Source organism: Canis aureus, chromosome 9 (genome assembly GCF_053574225.1).
Source record: "Canis aureus isolate CA01 chromosome 9, VMU_Caureus_v.1.0, whole genome shotgun sequence".
In the NCBI taxonomy this organism is placed as follows: Eukaryota; Metazoa; Chordata; class Mammalia; order Carnivora; family Canidae; genus Canis; species Canis aureus.
This window is the reverse complement of record NC_135619.1, coordinates 65,150,085-65,168,676: the sequence shown is the minus strand read 5'-3', so window position 1 is coordinate 65,168,676 and position 18,592 is coordinate 65,150,085. Positions and strand designations below refer to the sequence as shown.

The following is an 18,592-nucleotide window of genomic DNA, read 5'->3' as shown; positions in this document are numbered from 1 at the left end:
TTGGAATGGAATTCAAATGAAAGAATTAGTCAAAGAAGAGATATATAAAGATTTCACTGCAGCACTTGAAATTTTCCATTACCAAAATAGAATTCTAAAAACACCACATTATCCTTCAGTTCTTCCCTCTACACTAGTAAGGATTGCTGTTGATTATTTTAACAAGGGATTATCCAAATTTATTGGTGATAGTTAATAGTCCAGGAATGCTTCATCTGTAAATACACTTCTCTTGGTGAAAGCTCTCTGCACTATTCTTTTTTTTTTCCTTTCTAGCTTCACACATTTCTGGTGATGGAACTTCTGAACGGGGGAGAGCTGTTTGAGCGCATTAAGAAGAAGAAACACTTCAGTGAGACGGAAGCCAGCTACATCATGCGGAAGCTCGTTTCGGCTGTCAGCCACATGCATGACGTCGGCGTGGTGCACAGAGACTTGAAGCCCGAGGTATCGCCCCTGTCACTCAGGCTGTTCCTAAATATTCCCCTGGGACCTGCAGGCTTCTCTTGCTTTGTTTCTTGGGGCTTTCTGCTAAATAGATACTTGCAGGGCACCTGGGTAGCTCAGTGGCTAATCATCTGCCTTTGGCTCAGGGCATGATCCCAGGTCCTGGGATTGAGTCCTGCATCAGGTTCCCCACAAGGAGCCTGCTTCTCCCTCTGCCTATGACTCTACCTCTCTCTCTGTCTGTGTCTCTCATGAACAAATAAATAAAATCTTAAAAAAAAAAAAGATACTTGCAGATATCCCATTTCTTGGATTTTTTTTCTTTTCTATTTTAGTCTAAATAAATTTTTTTTCTTTTCTTTTTCTCTTTTTTTTCTTTTTGCCAGCAGATCATCTTGAGGTTATATTTGTAAGTGTGAGAGCCTTTTATGGAAGAAATACTTTATGCAACAGTTGTGAGCTAAAAATAGCAATGGAAATGTTTTGTAGCAGAAAATAATATCCTTTCTCTATGTGTACCGTTTGAGAGGGATTTTTTCAAATGATATTTTGTGAAAGCTTATTTTTCATTTTTGTAATCAAAGTGATTATCTCATGAATAGCAATGTATATAATTCTATTATGAATATTTAAACATAAAAGAATTGTCTTGGTTTAACTAGTTGTACAGTCCTTTTATGCGCTTCTTTTTGCTCATGTATGATATTTATAGGATTGTGTAGCAATGCGGAAGCAGCAGCTTTTTATATATTCCTACTTTCAAAAGGTTATTAAAGAAGGTTCTAACTCCAGAAAGCCCCTTTTTAGTATCAAAACTATGAAAATTCCCCCCTTTGAGGAAATCATCAAAATAATCATGAAAATTGAAAAACAAAACCCAATAATTTATGAAAGACTAACAATGACTCATCCTTTTTCATTTGCAAAATTATACATATTTCCTCTTTAAAATAGAACTTCATTTTTAATAGCCACGTGATTATAATGCATTGCCAAATTTATTTTTAAGTAATAATTTCTTTGGAGTTTATTTTTTGTGTTAAACCACAAAAGAATATGTCTCTGAAAGCACCGGGGTTTTTTTTTGTTTTTGTTTTTTTTTTTTTTTTTTTTTTTTTTTTGCCTGCTTAAGTATCTTGATCATTGATAGGAAGAGGATGTTTTAAAAATAGAATTCTGTGCATCCAGATATAATTGACTGATTCTAAAACATCTGAACTTCTGTCTGTGGACTTCCTATTACTGTTACTCATATTACTAGTAATTAATCAAAAGTGAATTGTTTTATGAACTTGCAACTCTGGTAGCTCCCCCTCTGCTTCCTTCATCCGAGTTCTCACTCTCCTACAGAACACCCACTGAAAATATGGTACTCTGTACATCGGAGATTAGAGATCTATTTTTAAATGTGAAAGCACACCACTTAAATGTTTTCTTGATAGACAAGGAACAAGCATGTAATTTTTTTAATTGAAAAGATCTGTTCCATGACTGTATAGAATTCATTTTCACATGTTTTATTCTTTGATAACTGGCCATCTGTCATCCCACGAGTCTCAGATGAGGCAACTGTCCTCTCCAACAGAATTTAAATTTGCCTTCCTATTTTACCGATCAAAAAGATACTTATGTTGCTTAATTCTTCTTGTTTGTTACAAACCTTTTCTTTCAAATAATCGTTTGAAATGAAGAATTGTCAGATTATTTAGGAGATTCTACTACAGTTATAGCCCTAAATCAAAATAGATTTTGGAGAAATGAAAATGTGCCTTTGTACTAACATCTCCATGATAAAATAACTTTCACTTGGTCTTTTAAATGGCAGAGTATATTATTTCCAGACTAAAAGTTTAATACCTTTCCCATTGATGTCATATTTTAAGATCCGATTATATATTTTTTGGTTGATGTTTATGTGGCCTTGGCTTTCTGCTTAGGCAAAATCCTAAATTCTAAGTGAGAAGCAGACAAATTTAGAAGCTGGCTAACACATTCTTAGCGGGCTGCTTTGTACTTTTCAAATTGGGCCCCATACTCTTGAAAGATTAAGAAAAATTACATCAAATTAGTTTCAAGTGGGACTTGAGATCAGGCTGAAAGGCAGTTGCTTCCTGCCACTCCTGCCCTTGCGCATCCAACTCCACTCAGAGAATGGGAGCGGGAGGCCGCGTCTCCTTCACATCAAGAACTGCTGCTAAGGAAGTCCTCTGCCTGTCTTAATATAGAATAAACTGAAGTCATTTCCCAAGGCTTAGCAGGCTCCATGAGGACGAGGGCCAGGTGTGCTTCTCATGCCTCTGTGTTCATAGCACAAGGCTTGCGCTGCAGAGGGGCTCGGGAGTCTTTTGCTGAAAGACTTCTCCCCAGCTCAAGCGGATGAACCCCAGCTGTGACTGGGGTGTTGTGAAGCCTTACATTCAGTTATATCCACATTTTAATTCCATCACAAATTCAGGATCAAGCATTGTATGATAGAACATTTAAGAAAACTCTTTAATATTTTTGCTTTTCTCTCCTCCCACATTTTGCATTTTTAACTTTTGAATGGAAGGTGTAGAAGATTTTTCTTTGTATGAATGATGCTTTCTGCGGTGTCCTTTATTTTAGCTGGAGTAATAGTAACAAACAAATGATGTTCCAGATCTGAGGGATAATTTAATAAAGATGTCACAGGTTTTGTCAGGATGTCTGAAGACAGTATAATCAGATTCACTTACTGTGGGCACTAGCTTGATAATAAAAAGGATGACCATGCATCAGACTGTTAGCATTTATTAAACATGATAAACATAAACATGAGAACAGTAAAGCCTTAGTGACCGAGAAGGCTTGGTGATGAGAGATTCAAGAGAGCACTGTTTTCTGAATAACTGAGGGATAATATCCATAAGCATCAAAAAAATGTTTAATTATTAACTAGGAGAAAATATTTCTGAAATATAATGTATGTCTTTACCATGTCTTCTTTTTTTCTTTCTTTTTTATTTTTTTCTATTTATTCAAGTAATCTCTACACCCAGCGTGGGGCTTGAACTCATGATCCTGAGATTAAGCTTCACATACTCTTCCAACTGAGCCAGCCAGGCATGCCTACCATGTCTTCTTAAATAGGATGTACTAGATACAGTTATATTTTTTTATGACTGTATTCAATGGGCAGATATGTACCAGAGCACCTACTAGATGACTGTACCAGGTTTTCGGAATAGAGTCATAAGTAAAGTGGACACATAGTCCCTGCCGTTAGGGAATTACTGCCTAATGGGGAAGAAGACATTGAATTGATAATACCAAGATGCTAAGTACCAGAAAGAATAAGAAAATACAGTAGCAGAAAATAGAAAAAGTTCTAACTTGAGTTTGGTGGTACATTAGAGTGGTTGTTTCTCAAAACACAAGTAGGTGTATGTGAACCAGGTCAGAAGGGAGGCTGATAGAGGAGGTAGAGGGCAAACACTGTGAGCAAGAAAAATGTAGACAACGGCTCTGATGTGGGAAGAAGTGTGTTACAGTTGAACGATGTTCCATAAGACATTATAAAATTGAAATAATACAAAAAAACATAAGGCAGAGAACAACAGTACATTGACATCCAGCTCCCAGACCCTCTGCATCAGACCTCTCTCCGTGTCGGAATCCAGTATCAGCGTGTAGATAGTGTTACATAAATGGCATCACCAAGTCTCAGGACAGTTTCATGTGAGACTAATTGAAATGTTTGTATCTTGCAGAATTTATTGTTCACTGATGAAAATGACAATTTGGAAATTAAAGTCATCGATTTTGGGTTTGCACGCTTAAAGCCACCAGATAACCAGCCTCTCAAGACGCCTTGCTTCACCCTGCACTATGCGGCCCCAGAGCTCTTGAATCATAATGGCTATGACGAGTCTTGTGACCTCTGGAGCCTGGGCGTCATTCTGGTGAGTTCTTTTCATTAGAGCCACTAAACCTAGTCACTTTCCGGATGCCCTCTTGCCTGTCTCTCTCTCCCTGCTCTTTTTCTTAAAGTTGTGGGAAAAAATTGACAAATTGATTTATTTTCTGTACAATGAAAGATCTGACCCAAGACAGATCTTTCCCTTTTTTAAAATTGACATTGGAGACAATGTAGGAGTTTTTATTTTGGTTTATTTTGAAATATTGAAGGCACTGCATTTTATGTGCATGAAGAGTTTATATAGTGTTTTTCTTTTTAAAAGAGGCAACAGTATATTTTCAAAAGACAGGCATATTGGATATAATGTGAAAATAGCAAAGTGATTTATTAATAGGAAAACATTAAAAAATACATTCTGTGAGATTTTCAGACTAAAAATGTAATTATAGAAGATAATTTAGGATAAATTAACAAATTAATAGGTAAGCGAGAAATATTTAGAGTAACTTACAGTAATCGTAAGCATGCTTTTCACAAAATGTCCTTGGCTGCCGTGATCAGAAACAGAACATTAAAGCTAGAAAAACCTTGGCATGTTTCTTCTCAAAATAGCTTGACTTTTTCTGCATGTAATTTGTAATGCATAATCTTAAGGGAAGAAATTTCAGACAAATACAGAAAGATTTGAGGAACAAGTGAAATCACTCATAATCTCATTGTGTGGAGATGATGTGTGTGAGCTCCCCGGCTCCTAACACCCCCGCCTTTACCACCGTGTTATATGTGCTGTCAGCTATGTGGGTTTTTTTTAACAAACAAGACTATATTACACATGTGGTTTGGGCCTCCAGCATTCATTTAACCATTTCTTTACTAATGAGCAGTCCGCGTTTTCCAGTGTTTTACTAATTACAAACTACACAAATCAGGGTTGGTTTTTTTTTGTTTTTTGTTTTTTTATATATGTGGCTGCATTTGTCTCATTATTTCCTTGGAATAGACTCCTATGAGAAGGGCATGCACATCTTTATTTTGACATATATGCCTGGATTTCCTTCTAGAAGGAAACAGATCATATTCTCATCAACTGTATGCGAATACATCAGATAATATCAATTTCAGTCTTAAGTAACTTCCTACTGTTGTAATTTGCATACATTTCTTTGATGAATATTTAGTTTTGAGCATCTTTTCATGTATTTGGACATTTGTATTTTCTTTTATATGAATTGCTGTTTTTGAGCTTTGCCCATTTTCTTGTGGAGAAATTTTCCTTGTTTTAAAGCTCAGTGAAGGATTTTAATCCTTTGTCTGCCATTGATATTGGAGATGTTTTTTCTGATTTGTCATTTGTGTGAAAACTTTGTTTATAGTAATATGAGATTTTCTTTTGAGTTTTAAAAGGATTTAAATGGAGAATTTTTTATCTCTATGTAGTAAGATGTCAGTCTTTTCCTTTATGATATTTGATTTCAATGTTAGATTATCCCTCCACCCCTACCCCAACCCAAGATTATAAAAACACTCTCCTAAATTTTCCTCTAGAATTATATTTTATTTTTATACTTAAATCTGCACTCCATCTGGGATTTATTTTGGTGTCAGTTTGTATTCCCCCAGAGGCTAAGCCAGTTGTCCCTGCAGGATGGTTCTTCTTTTATTTTTAAGCTTTATATGGTTTTCTTTCCAGCAATTTTAAGTCATCATTCATAATTTTCAAACTAAAATTAAATATTTATGAATAAGATATTGTAAATAAAAATAAACAACTAACTTCTATAGATTTAAGAGTTTCATTTAAGGACTTAAACCAATGACATTTTCATTAGCATTCTCCTAAAAAATTAATCTAAATAAAAAGGAGCTTTCCAATTTTGGCAATAATATAAAATTACCCCATGTAAAAGAGCCTTTACTTTAAATATAGGTCAATAATAATTGTCATGCTCTTTAACATTTTAAAAGACCGTCTTAGAACGCATGGACAGGTATGTTAGAACTTCTGAATGCATGTCTATGGAAGTAACTTTGTGTGATTGCATGGATGTGGAAGCCATGCTTCTCTCTCAATCTGCTTGTCAAGTTGTTAAGACAAGCAGGGAACAAAGAACAGCTTAACTGATACCACAGGAGTTCAGTCACAATATCCAGACTGTGGAAAGTTCTACAGTACAAATAACCCAGTATCTCCTGTGAGAAAAAAGTCCGAGAGCCTGTAGATTAAAAGACACTTGTAAAACAGTATTTACACTGACTTGAATTCTGATTCAAGCAAATTCTAATTACAATTCTATTTATTAAATTCAAACTCTGAGTCATACAGATGTAATTATAATAGATACCTGCAGTGTATGTGATGCAGTTGGAGAAATCTGAATATTGATTGAATACTGAATGATATAAAGGAATTACTGCTAATTTTTTTAAGGTATGATAATGGTGTGGTTGTGTCTTTGTGCCTTTTAGAGATACACAATGAAATACAGATGAACCAAGTTCATTGTGCATTAAATTGTCACAGAAAAACAGAGTGCTTTGCAAGCCTTTCCAAGTGAATGAATGCATATCTCCAGAAGATCTAGATACAAAGCCTTAGTTATTCCATAGGAAGCACAAAGTTTATTTGGAGTCTCCTAATTTGCTTTAGAAATCTATGGCCTTTTGGAACACCAGGCTGGCTCAGTTAGTGGAGCATATGACTCTTGATCTCGGGTTGGGAGTTCAAGCCCCACATTGATTGTAGAGATTACTTAAAAATAAAATCTTAAAAAAAAAAAAAAAAGGAAATCTATGACCTCTTTGTGTGTTGTATCTAATAAACATGAATGTGGCTATTATAATTTGAAAATAATTTACATTTCTCCTCTTGAGTAATACAAATACCCCAGGAAGCTGCATCCAATAGTCTCATATGGCTCATCTGCCTCATGTATATTGTAGTCCCTATCTGAAACATGCAGGACTTTAATTAAGATAGAGCTTACACAGTGTCTTAGCTTGGTGCTGCCATAACAAAATGCCACTGATTAGATGGCTTGAACAACAGAAATTTTTTCTTTCACAGACTAGAGGCTGGGAAGTCCAATACCAGGATGCCAGCAATGTTGGCATCTGGTGAAGATTTTCTCCTTGGGTTATAAACAGCCACCTGTTCTCTGTATCCTCCCTCACATGGCCTTTCCTCAGTGAGTGTGCTTAGAGAGAGAGCATGACTGAGCAAGCTCTCTGCTGTTCTTTTTATAAGGACGCTAATCCCATTGGATCAGGACCCCACCCTTACGACTGCATGTAACTTTAATTACCTCCAGATAGACCCTATCTCTAAAAATACTCACATTGGGGGTTGGGTCTTCAACATATGAATTTCTTTTAAAGATTTATTTATTTTAGAAAGAGAGAGAGTGTGTGTGTGCGTGTGTGTGTGTGCAAGCATGTGCTTGTGAGCGTGAAGGGCAGAGGGAGAGGGAGAGAGAGATTCTCAAGTAGACTCCCCACTGAGGGAGCCTGAAGCAGGCTCAGTAGTATACCCAACTTCACTCTTCACTCTCCATATATATATATATATATATCTCAATTAGCATGTTTCAGAATGCTCCAAACTGGAAACAAATCAAATGTTCATCAACAGTAGAAAGGTATTCTAGTCTGGGGTCCTTAGGAAGCAGAACCTGAAGCTAAGGTATGTTTCCTCGTGTTCCTAAGGAGCAAAATCCCAGGGAGAAGGAAGAAAGCAGAGAAGGAGGGATTGCAGAAGTACACACCTGGGTTGTCACTTATTGTTATCAAGTGCAGCTGATCACTTGAGTTCATGAACCAGGACCTCTAATGAAGCAAACCCTAAGTTTGCAGGGACAGAAATTTGAGTTTTATAAGTGGGCCATGTACCCATAAAACCTAGATATGGGAGATGGGGTGCCTGGGTGGCTTAGTCAGCTAAGCATCTGACTCTTGATTTTTGGCTCAGGTCTGATCTCAGGGTCGTGAGATCGATTCTCTCTCCCTCTCCTCTGCCCCCACTCCCTACCTCCGCCAACTTGCACATGCTCTCTCTCCCTCTAAAAAAGAATCTAGATATGGGGGACCTGGCACCAGTGGATCATCCATTGGTTCAATGTTATTCTCAAGGACGGAGCTCCAACCCCACACGGTATTGTCTTGAACAGGTGGCTTCACTGAGTTTTTCATGTTCTAATAGGACCATCTATCAACCAGACCCAATTTCCTTTCTTTCCTCATCAAGGAAAAGTCGTAGGGAATTCCTCCTCAGTGAAGCCATTGGCTTGAGTTGAGGAAGAAGTGTTGATGCAATAGAGATAGGTGAATATAACTTAACTCCTGCCTTTTGGACCTCCTGGGGCTGATTCCAAGTGAGCCGTGTCCACAGTTCACTGAATTGCTGCTGTGACTCTGTGAATGAGCACAGCTGCTGATCCTAGCACACAATGCACTGCTCTCGGTGTCCCTTCTGTGGGCACTCATGGTCTACTAGGAACCAGTAGCATCCAGGGTCTGTTTTGCAGATGGCAGTTCTCTGCCACAGGAGGCAAGAATGCCAGCCCAGAATCCTTCAGTTCTGCTCTGCAACACTTCTCATGAAGTTGCCAAAGACTCCACACAGCATTCTTATCTTGCACAGATACCTCTAGCACAGTCGAGTCAGCCAGATCCCATGGCCTAGGTAGCAGGACGACTTGTGCTGCAGCTAGGACCTGCTGCAGAACCCTCTTTACTCTGGGCCCCCCTTGAACCTGGTAGCCTTCCCAGTTACTTGATAAATGGATTAGAGCAGTATTCTCGAGAAGAGCAATATATGCTGTTACCAAGATCCAAAGAGTCTTCTGCCTCTTTCTCGGTGGTACAAGGTATAGCCATTTGTCTTTTGGGGAGAAGTCTCTATGTCCCTAAGCACTGGAGCTCTAAAATCTTTACCAATGTGACAGTCTGCCGAAAGTTTGTACAGTCTATCCACTGCATTCTGGCATCCGTGTGCTTGAAGGCACCTAGGATACTGCAGTTCCTACTCACCGGGTCTCAATGAAGATGTCAAAACAGAGACATCAGAACCCCAGCACGGGGTTCCTGAGGATGCCAAGGTGATTGAGGTCCTAACAGACTATATTACAGCAGAGCAGGAGAGTTCACACAGCTCTTGGACAAGACAGTGAGTGCTATCCTTGCCATGCAAAGGCTTACTGCTTCGATCTTTCCTATTGATAGAAGTCAAGAAGAATCTGTTGACCAGGTCAGTGGGTGCTTATCCATGCCAGCACGGTATTGACTTGTACTACATTGATCCAGGGCCTGCGGTGCCTCTGGCGTGTACACTATCCGCTGTTCTCAATTCTTCCTCCTCAGGGACTGCACTCTTTAATTGTGTGTTAGCTCTTGCTTTAGACTCTGCTCTTTGGGGGAACCCAGGCTAAGATAGTTGGCGCCGGCAGTGATCTGGAAAGTGGACTTTGAGGAAGGGGCTTTCAAGTTGCATGACTGGCTGTTCTGATTCCCCCACTTTCCGTCAGGAATGGGGTTCCTACTGCCTTCCAACTAGAGAAAGAGGAGGAAGGAAAAAAGAGTGAAGTTGGGTATACTACTGAGCTGGCTGCTGCTCCTACCAAGTGCAACGGGTTGCTCAATCCTGTTACATTTATTGTAAAGATGAAGAAATAGTCTAAGGGAGCTTAACTAATTTGCCCGAGCTGGTAACCAAAAAGCTAGAAAATAGAAGCTAGTAAGTGAAAAAGCAGTGGTTGGAAGCCAGGTCTGTGTGACTCAGAAGCTCATGTTCCCCTCCTGCCACGTGTCTTCTCTCTGGAGTAACAATGGCAGATGGTGGGAGGCCCTGGTTACGCATCCTGGAAGGTTACACGGCAGGGTAGGTGGGCCTTCGCCGGCTCGATAGAAAATGGCCTTCTGAGGAGACAGAATATCTAGGGCACAGTCGGGGAGGCCTAGGGCCTGTGGGTGGGGAGCGTGGGTGGGAACTCGGGGACCTTAAGGCCGAGCCGGACGGGCAGTCGAGGTGCCGGGTCAGGGCCGGGAAGCTGGCACCCAAGTCTGAAGAGGGAGGAGAGACGTAGGCTGTGCCAGCGTCACTGTGTGCAAAGGACAAAGGAGAACAGACTCAGGGAGGTTCTGGGATTTTCTGAAACTGTTTTGTCATTGTTCTTCAGGCGTCCACACCTGTCCCTCCTTAGAACAAATATCTTCATGTCATGTGGCTCCAAGTCAGTAACTGAGGTCTCTTCTCCTTGGCGTCTCCATCTGAGGGAGCAGAGGCTTTCTCTTGGGCACGGTTTTCTTGTACAGAGAGTCCCAATTCCTGCCCAGAGCCTCCTGGTGTCTGGTCACCTCAGAGGGTCCAGGTTCCTTCTCCTCTCTGGGGCTCCGTCCTTCTCACCCGGCATTTGTTGACTACTCTCCTCTCTCCTGCTTTCCCCCCTTTTGATGTCCTTTTTATTATCCTGTCTGGGAGCTTCCATCCTTTCTGGGATCCAGTGTGTAAGAGCAGTATCCCCCCCCCCCAAAAAAAAGAGCAGCGTCCCCCTCTTGCCTTTGTGAGGGTGAGCCTGCCCGTCAGACTCATGGCCGGAAGAGAAATGGCAAGAGTCCTAGGTCACAGGGACTTGTCTGTGGGTGTGTGTCTCCTCCTGAAGGCTGGGCTTGAAATGGAGACCATCCTCCTTGTCCCTTCCTGACTGATGCTGTGGTGAGCTGGCTCCCACCCATACCAGCACTGTCTCCTCGCTGTGCAGTGCATCTGTGTGGTCTGCGCCCCGCCGCCCTGCCTTCACCCCTCCGTGGCCTCTGGGTCTCTCAGGGAGCAGAGAGGAAACCTTCTCCCAGAAGTTTAAAGCTTAAATCCAGTCTCTGCTGCAAAGACAAGCCTCACTTAGCTTTTTCAGTTTTTCTGTTGACTTTTTAAAGGGCAAAAAACCTCAAACATAAATTTTTCAAACACATGGCTACAGTGAAAACAGGTGGTTGTAGCAAATTCATCATATTTAACGCGACGATGAGAGAAATAAAGTGGTAATTACAATCAAAACAGGAGGGCCTAACTTAAAAATGTTTGAAGTTCTTAACCACAGTTAATCTCCTAAGGAAAGGGGATGTGGTATTGAATGGAAAACTAAACAAAAAAACAATTACTGAGGGGTTCGGCTATCTCTATTTTCTACTATCTTTTCTGAAGAACATCCTTGTTTGGTCCTTGCTCTTTAAATTTTGATGTAATAAGCTGTCTGACCTCTTCACGAGGCCTTGAAATGTGTTGGTCGCTTCAGTGGTAGAAGTCTACATGACCTCCTCAACCCCGGCATGCTGGTTGTAGGAGCCGGGAAATATGTTGATGAAGTGAGTAGTGAAGCTCCCAGCGTGGCTTTGACCGTGACTTTGGCAGACATTCTCTTTTCTTCCCTTTCTTTTTTTTCCCTCTTCATAGTACACGATGTTGTCAGGGCAAGTTCCCTTCCAGTCTCACGACAAAAGTCTGACATGTACCAGTGCAGTGGAAATCATGAAGAAAATTAAAAAGGGAGATTTCTCCTTTGAAGGAGAAGCCTGGAAGAATGTATCCCAAGAAGCTAAAGATTTGATCCAAGGTAAGACTCTAATGAAAGTTCACACCGTGTAGCGACTGAAGTGGAATCATACCCGCTCACCTATGGTTGTTGGTTGCTCAGGGAATTCACGTGTGTTCTAGAAGGTTTCCAGGTCACTCTGCTGAGCCTTAGGAACGCTGTCCCTTATGAATCTTGTCCACATCCAAGGGGTCCACAGGATCTCACTCTAACACCGCCCAAATGAACTGACACTGTGTTACTGTCCTTTCCACCAAATATGCCTCCACCCACTCCCTTCTCCACTGCCAGGTGGCCAGACACTTGGGTGGCACTGTCCGCCCCCCACATCCTCACCCTCAGTCCCTGGGTCCAGCGTCGGTCCTCACCCCCCTCAGTCCCCAGGTCCATCATTGGTCCTCACCTCCCTCAGTCCCCGGTTCCAGCATCAGTCCTCACCCCCCTCAGTCCCCAGGTCCAGCGTCGGTCCTCCTCTCCCTCAGTCCCCAGGTCCATCATTGGTCCTCACCTCCCTCAGTCCCCGGTTCCAGCGTCAGTCCTCACCCCCCTCAGTCCCTAGGTCCATCATCGGTCCTCACCCCCCTCAGTCCCCAGGTCCAGCATCGGTTCGCACCCCTGTCAGTCCCTGCTCCAGCGACAGTCCTCACTGCCCACTCGGCCCCATTCATGCAGCCGCCATCGGTTCTCTCCTCAGATCCCAGGCACTGTCTCCATTTTCTCACTGCCTGATGTCACCTGTCCCTTACCAATCAGCAGAGTGACCTTCCTCATACCCAGAGGTGACTATGCCTCTCTCTGCTAAATATCCTTCAGAGAGGCCCCATTAGCCCCCGGTCAGACTCCATGGACGAGCACTGGAATTTTAGGGCCCTCCAGGCCCTGCTGCCTGGGCCTCCTGTGAGCCTCGCTCTGCCTTTGAATTCTTCACGTGTGCCTGCGCTCACATTCCTGCATGACTTCACGCTTGCTCTCTGTAATCCCTGGGGCACCCCTCTTCATGGAGCCCACTTGGGCTCATCCCCCAGGACTCATGTTCTGGAAGCCTTCCAGGGTGCCCACCCTCTAGTCAGAGCCTCCCCTTGGGCCACCCACACCCTGTGCATGGGGACTGTCCCCCAGTGCCGTCAGAGTTGGGTTTTGTCTGCGTCTCCTCCTAGCTCCTCGTTGGGTCTCCATCTCCGTGTCCCTGTTGCCTTCCTGCACTCGCTGACTTGGGCATGGTGTGCATACAGGAATGAAGTGCACCTGGCACCCTGTTCATAGCGACCTTGCCCGTGGCCACTGGGAGTCTATGTGTTGGGTGCTGATTCCCTCCTGATTGAGAAGCCAGTCGGCCTACAGTGGGCCTTGTCATTCGGGTTCAGTGTTTACGAGGGGATTTAGATGTATGAAAATATAACTCCCTTTGTGGGAGGTTGAAGCCTTATCCAAATCACTGTGTCACATGAAGCTACCTGAGATTGATGTTTGAAACAAATCATAAAATAAAAACATCTTCATTATTCCCATAGGACTTCTCACAGTTGATCCAAATAAAAGGCTTAAAATGTCAGGCTTGAGATACAACGAATGGCTTCAAGATGGCAGCCAGCTGTCCTCAAATCCTCTTATGACTCCAGACATTCTAGGATCTTCAGGAGCTGCTGTGCAAACCTGTGTGAAAGCAACTTTCCACGTAAGGCCCTGTGGTCCACACAGGTCGGGCGGGTGTGAAAAGGAATCAGTGCATTTACTCCGTAACCTCCAAGGCACACTCTTAGTAGAATATTTAAAATAATGTGTTCTTCTAGGTGCGTTTTTATAAATCCTTCTGTGATATAAACACATTTATTAACAGAAAGTATGTGGGGGACCTGAGTCACTGCTACCCCACAGGATACTTGACATTCAGGATGAGTTTGTGAGATGAGACAGTAGTTTGATATTTGAAGAGTTGAAAATTTTCAGTAGATAATGAAAACAATATGCATTATATTGGAGCTTTTATCTCTCGAATAGGCTAAATACTTTTCTTTAACAGCCGTAAATAAACATTAGGAACTAAGGCACGTGTGAAAGTCCATCATTCACTCAACAACCATTTGTGCATAACCTGTCCTAGAGACTGTGAGGGATAGGGAGTAAGATTAGGCGCATTTGTGCCAAGCAGATGCAAATACTTTAAGATAATTGTATAAGGAATCGATGAATCAGGGAGGAATAAATTACCTCTGAAGGGATTAGCTCGAGAGAGGAATAGGAATGGCGTTTCTTCTTCAGCTGCAGAAATGGATTAAAAATTAATGAACTAGGATGCGTTGAGGTGTGAAGGGATTAACTCTTAGAGTTTGTATCCCCATCTTCCCTGGTGACGTGATGCTAAGCCGTGAAGAATAACCCTGGTGATACCCAAACTTGAGGCAAAGAGAAGTGGGCACAGGCAACTGTGAGGAGAAAGCAAGGCCGAGGTGGGTGGAGCTAACCCTCTCTGTGTAGATGAAGTACTCCAGACACACCCCAAGTACCCCGGCCTGGAAGTGGAGAGGAGGATCCAATGTGCTCTGTGTGGGCATTTTGTGGTCAGAATCTTATTTTATTTTACTTTTTTTTTTTTAAAAAAAGAGATTGTATTTATTCATGAGAGACACAGAAAGAGAGAGGCAGAGACACAGGCAGAGGGAGAAGCAGACTCTCTGCGGGGAGCCCGATGGGGGACTCCATCCCAGGACCCTGGGATCACGACCTGAACCAAAGGCAGACGCTCCACCGCTGAGCCACCCAGATGCCCCCATGGTCAGAATGTTAAATCTGAGACACAGAACTAGTAAAAGTAATGGGGGTTGAGAGGTTAGTGGTCTTTATTGAAAAGTAGCACTATTGAAGTACTTCAATAGCACTATAGTAGCACTTCAAAAGATTTATGAGAACCCTGAGTCCTAAACGGCCCAGCTGGTGTGGTTTAACGAGAACCCCCCCTTCCCATGAGCCCTGTACCCTGCCAGCAGGTTTGCACACAATGGTCTTGGGGACTTGGTTCCAGAGCCATGTGGCCACAGCAGGTTATCTGCAGGAAGTCACAGCTGCCAGGAAAACCACCGTCTCTCTCCCTTCACGGGGGCTCCCTTTCTCTCTCCCCTAGGCCTTTAACAAATACAAGAGAGAGGGCTTTTGCCTTCAAAACGTCGATAAGGCCCCTCTGGCAAAGAGGAGGAAGATGAAGAAGACCAGCACCAGCACGGAGACGCGCAGCAGCTCCAGCGAGAGCTCTCACTCATCCTCGTCCCACTCCCACGGCAAGACCACGCCCACCAAGACCCTGCAGCCCAGCCACCCCGCCGACGCCAGCACCCCCGACGCACTCTTCCAGTTCTCAGACTGAGCAGCGGGCCAGGGGGGTCACCGCTGACCACCCCGCCCCGCCAGGGCCCTCAGTGTGCCCGAGGTCACCTCTCACGCTTTTAAAAACCTGTCCTGTTGGTCTTCTTTGGAATCTGCTTCTTAGGGAGTTTTTTCAGGAAAACCCAGTATGTTCCCCTCGTCCCAAAGCACTGGACAGAGAATGTTACTGTGAATAGAGCACCCTGTTATACTGGTTAGTGGCCTAGCACGACGCCAACAGGACTGTTCTGGAAAGAGCAGAGGGTTTGTCCGCAGATCTAACTAGGGACTGCTTAGGTGTGAGCTGCTTACTGAGTCGGTCGCAGGTTTTCCAGACATTTGCCAGCAAGAGTCCCTTGTACTGTGATGGTGACACTTTTCGCTTTGCCTTGTGGCCAGCGTGGGTTTTTAAGAGATTTGCACCCCTCCAACAGGGATTTATCAGAGAAAAAGGCCTGACAGTTTTCAAAATGAATCTGTAGTGAATTTTATGTGTGGCGTACACTTACTTCTTGAGAGAGGATTTTAACTTATTGTCTTTATTTTATGGTTACATGTGATGGTGACCTGTTATTATTAATCTTTTTCTAAAAAGTAAAAACAAAAAAACAAAAGCAAAAACAAAAAAGTGCAGGAACTTAAGGTCCCATGCTCTGTTATTTGGGATCCATCTGAGATGCATGCTAAGCTACATATGTTTTTAATTTTGCACTGCTCTTTCCTGGCAGTTTGTTTTAATGGTTATTGCAAAATCTTAAGGTACATGTCTCTGTTTTAAGTAATATTGCACTTTATAAGAGAATATGGATAAAGCAAACTATTTTATAAAGTGCACTGTTTAAAGCATATGTACTGCATTTTTGCCAGTTTTTCCATTATCCACTTTAAATTTGTCCTCACGTCCCTGTTTCTACTTTGTTTGCACAAGTGGAATGGGCATATCATTAGCCAGTTAGGCACCGATGCGAAGAAAATCTAAAGGGAAATTCTATGAAACACTGTGCTTCACATTTGTACACTGTGTTGTGCTACAGGGAGGCGTGCCCTCCTGTAGTCGGATATTATGTACATAATATTTTAGAATCATGACTATGACTTGTCTTGAAATTTTTCTGTTAAATTTTAAATCCAGAAAGCATATTTTATAAACTTATGCAGAGCACTTTTATTGCTCCAAAGCTCTGAATTCCTACAGAAAATAAGTGCTATGTGATGAAGACATTTCATTGAAAGATTGCTGCATTTTTGAATACAATTAATTCACTCCCTATGCAAAAAAAGAAGTGATAGGATTTGTATGTTGTATTTTCTTTTAAAGCCATCACATGAAATGTCAGGACTGAGAAAAGTGATCTTTGCTATGTTTACAAGAATCATGCTTAAAAAGATAATGCCCTACCTGTTTATTTTATAATTTTTGTTAATGGTAACCTCTTGAGCATTGGTTTAGAATTTGGGCATGATATTTATTTATTCCTTTCTTGAGATAATAGCAGCATTAATTTCAACCAGTTGTGAATACTAAAAATATTGCGCTCTATGTAATAGTAGTATATTTATTACTAAATCAATGTATATATTAATAGCACAGGCAAATTGCAAATATTAAAATATTTTCAAAATATCATATTATTTTGTTCACATTTTTGTCCACAATAGTTATTGGAAATAACTCTTTATATATTTCAGTGGCCCAGATGGCTCCATAATTCTCATGAGTCAGTGAAAGTTTTGTGCTCCTAGCTATCTTGTCTTTCTTTCCTGGTAACGCTGGAAATTATTACCAACCTATAGCAAATTCACAGAACATGATTCCATCAGGCTCAGTGCTATAATAACCAAGAAAATGTCCATTTATTATCTACAATTATATTGAATAGATTTGGAAAGGTGTGAGTTAGCTCTTCGAGTCATTTTTTAAACTGTGCAGTCCTAGTAGAAAATACTAAGTTGTCAAGTATAAACCAAAGGGGCTTTGTTGCTAATGGAAAATGATCCAGAAAAATAGTATACTCTAAGGATTGATGGTTTCACTGACTCCCGGGTAATTAAATTGAGGGCTTTTCTTTTCATTTACTCTCAGTGAAGGACCCAACAGAAAATGGATGGGTCAAAAAAAAAAAAAAAAAAAAGGGCACAGTAAGAGGAGAAAGGAAAGAGACAGCTAACCCATCACAGTGAGGCTCCCTGAATGACCTAGAGTGGGTGTTTGAAAGAACCTCAAAAACCACTCGGATCTGTGCCCCCTTGTCAAACATCTTCATCCTCACCCTACTCGCAAATTCCAGAGGCCCCTGTACCATGGGTCTGCAGCACTGAGACGGTGTGCACGCTGCTAGTTGGCTGGGGACTTGCACTTGGAAATTCGTGAAGCTTTCACTGCATCATCTTGGAAGTAAACAAAAAACTACTTCATATGAAGATTTTCAAGGAAAGAACTCTTTCTTAATATTAGGAGTAAAACAGAAGCAGATCTAAAGAAAACCAAATACATACACTCAATCGTGTATGATACTTTATGATACTAATTTTGGAGATGAGGCCAAATCACCCCTGCCCTTTTTTTGGCTGATTGATTTTATTTGCATGTAGTTTCAGACCATCATAAATCCTGATTCATACATTCTTTGACTCTCTAGGGCTGATTGAAAGTCAAGCAGGTAAAAAAAGAAATACATTTTGAAAGACCAGTTTCTTCTACTTCCTGTGCCAGGTCCTGTGGCTGACTGAGTTAAATTAGCTATTTTAAAATTCATTCATTCTTCCCAGCTCATAAAACAGCAAGTCCATGAACCTGGAACCTGGAAGCGAAAATCAAGCCGCCTGGAGTTAATTTCATCCTGTTTGTTGGTGTCAGAGTTGCGGATTCATTTACCCATTGAAAAAACGCTTTGTTTTGTTTATATTGTGACCGATTTCTTAAATAACTATGTAAAGGCTACATGTAAAATAGAAGGTAAGTTATTTTAAGGAAGCCTATGAGGATAACAGTACTATTTTTTTTAGTGAGGGAATTTCTTTTGTATCTCACTTTACTTTTTTTTAAAGTGTGTCCTCAAGTACTTTATAAAAGGATAACACTTGCCTCCTTGTTCACCTTTCTCCCATACCAACCTCTGTTATTGTCATATTTGAAGATCAGAGCACCTCAAAATGGTGAGAGTCTCTAAATTACTGGCCCTGTGTGTCTGACCACCTGATTACTTTGAGTCTTCTCCCCATGACCAGTCATAAGAATAGGATTTGGGTGTTTGTTTTATCACATTTGAAATATTCTTTAAGATCGAAATAAGGAAGTTAAATTCAGATATGCCACGTACACTGTAAA

General features: G+C 41.6%; 1 protein-coding gene across 5 annotated transcripts in view; it reads left to right on the top strand.

The window, feature by feature from the left end:
• Positions 1 to 16,891, top strand: part of RPS6KA5 (ribosomal protein S6 kinase A5) — a 171,694-nt gene extending 154,803 nt beyond the window's left edge. For all 5 annotated transcript variants that reach the window (XM_077910351.1, XM_077910350.1, XM_077910352.1 and 2 more), the window contains 5 exons: positions 277 to 447; positions 4,179 to 4,370; positions 11,769 to 11,928; positions 13,419 to 13,582; positions 15,026 to 16,891. In XM_077910351.1, coding sequence (XP_077766477.1) covers positions 277 to 447; positions 4,179 to 4,370; positions 11,769 to 11,928; positions 13,419 to 13,582; positions 15,026 to 15,265 — 927 coding nt within the window. In that variant the 3' untranslated portion in view covers positions 15,266 to 16,891. The remainder of the gene's footprint in view (positions 1 to 276; positions 448 to 4,178; positions 4,371 to 11,768; positions 11,929 to 13,418; positions 13,583 to 15,025) is intronic.
• The last annotated feature ends 1,701 nt before the right edge of the window (positions 16,892 to 18,592 follow it).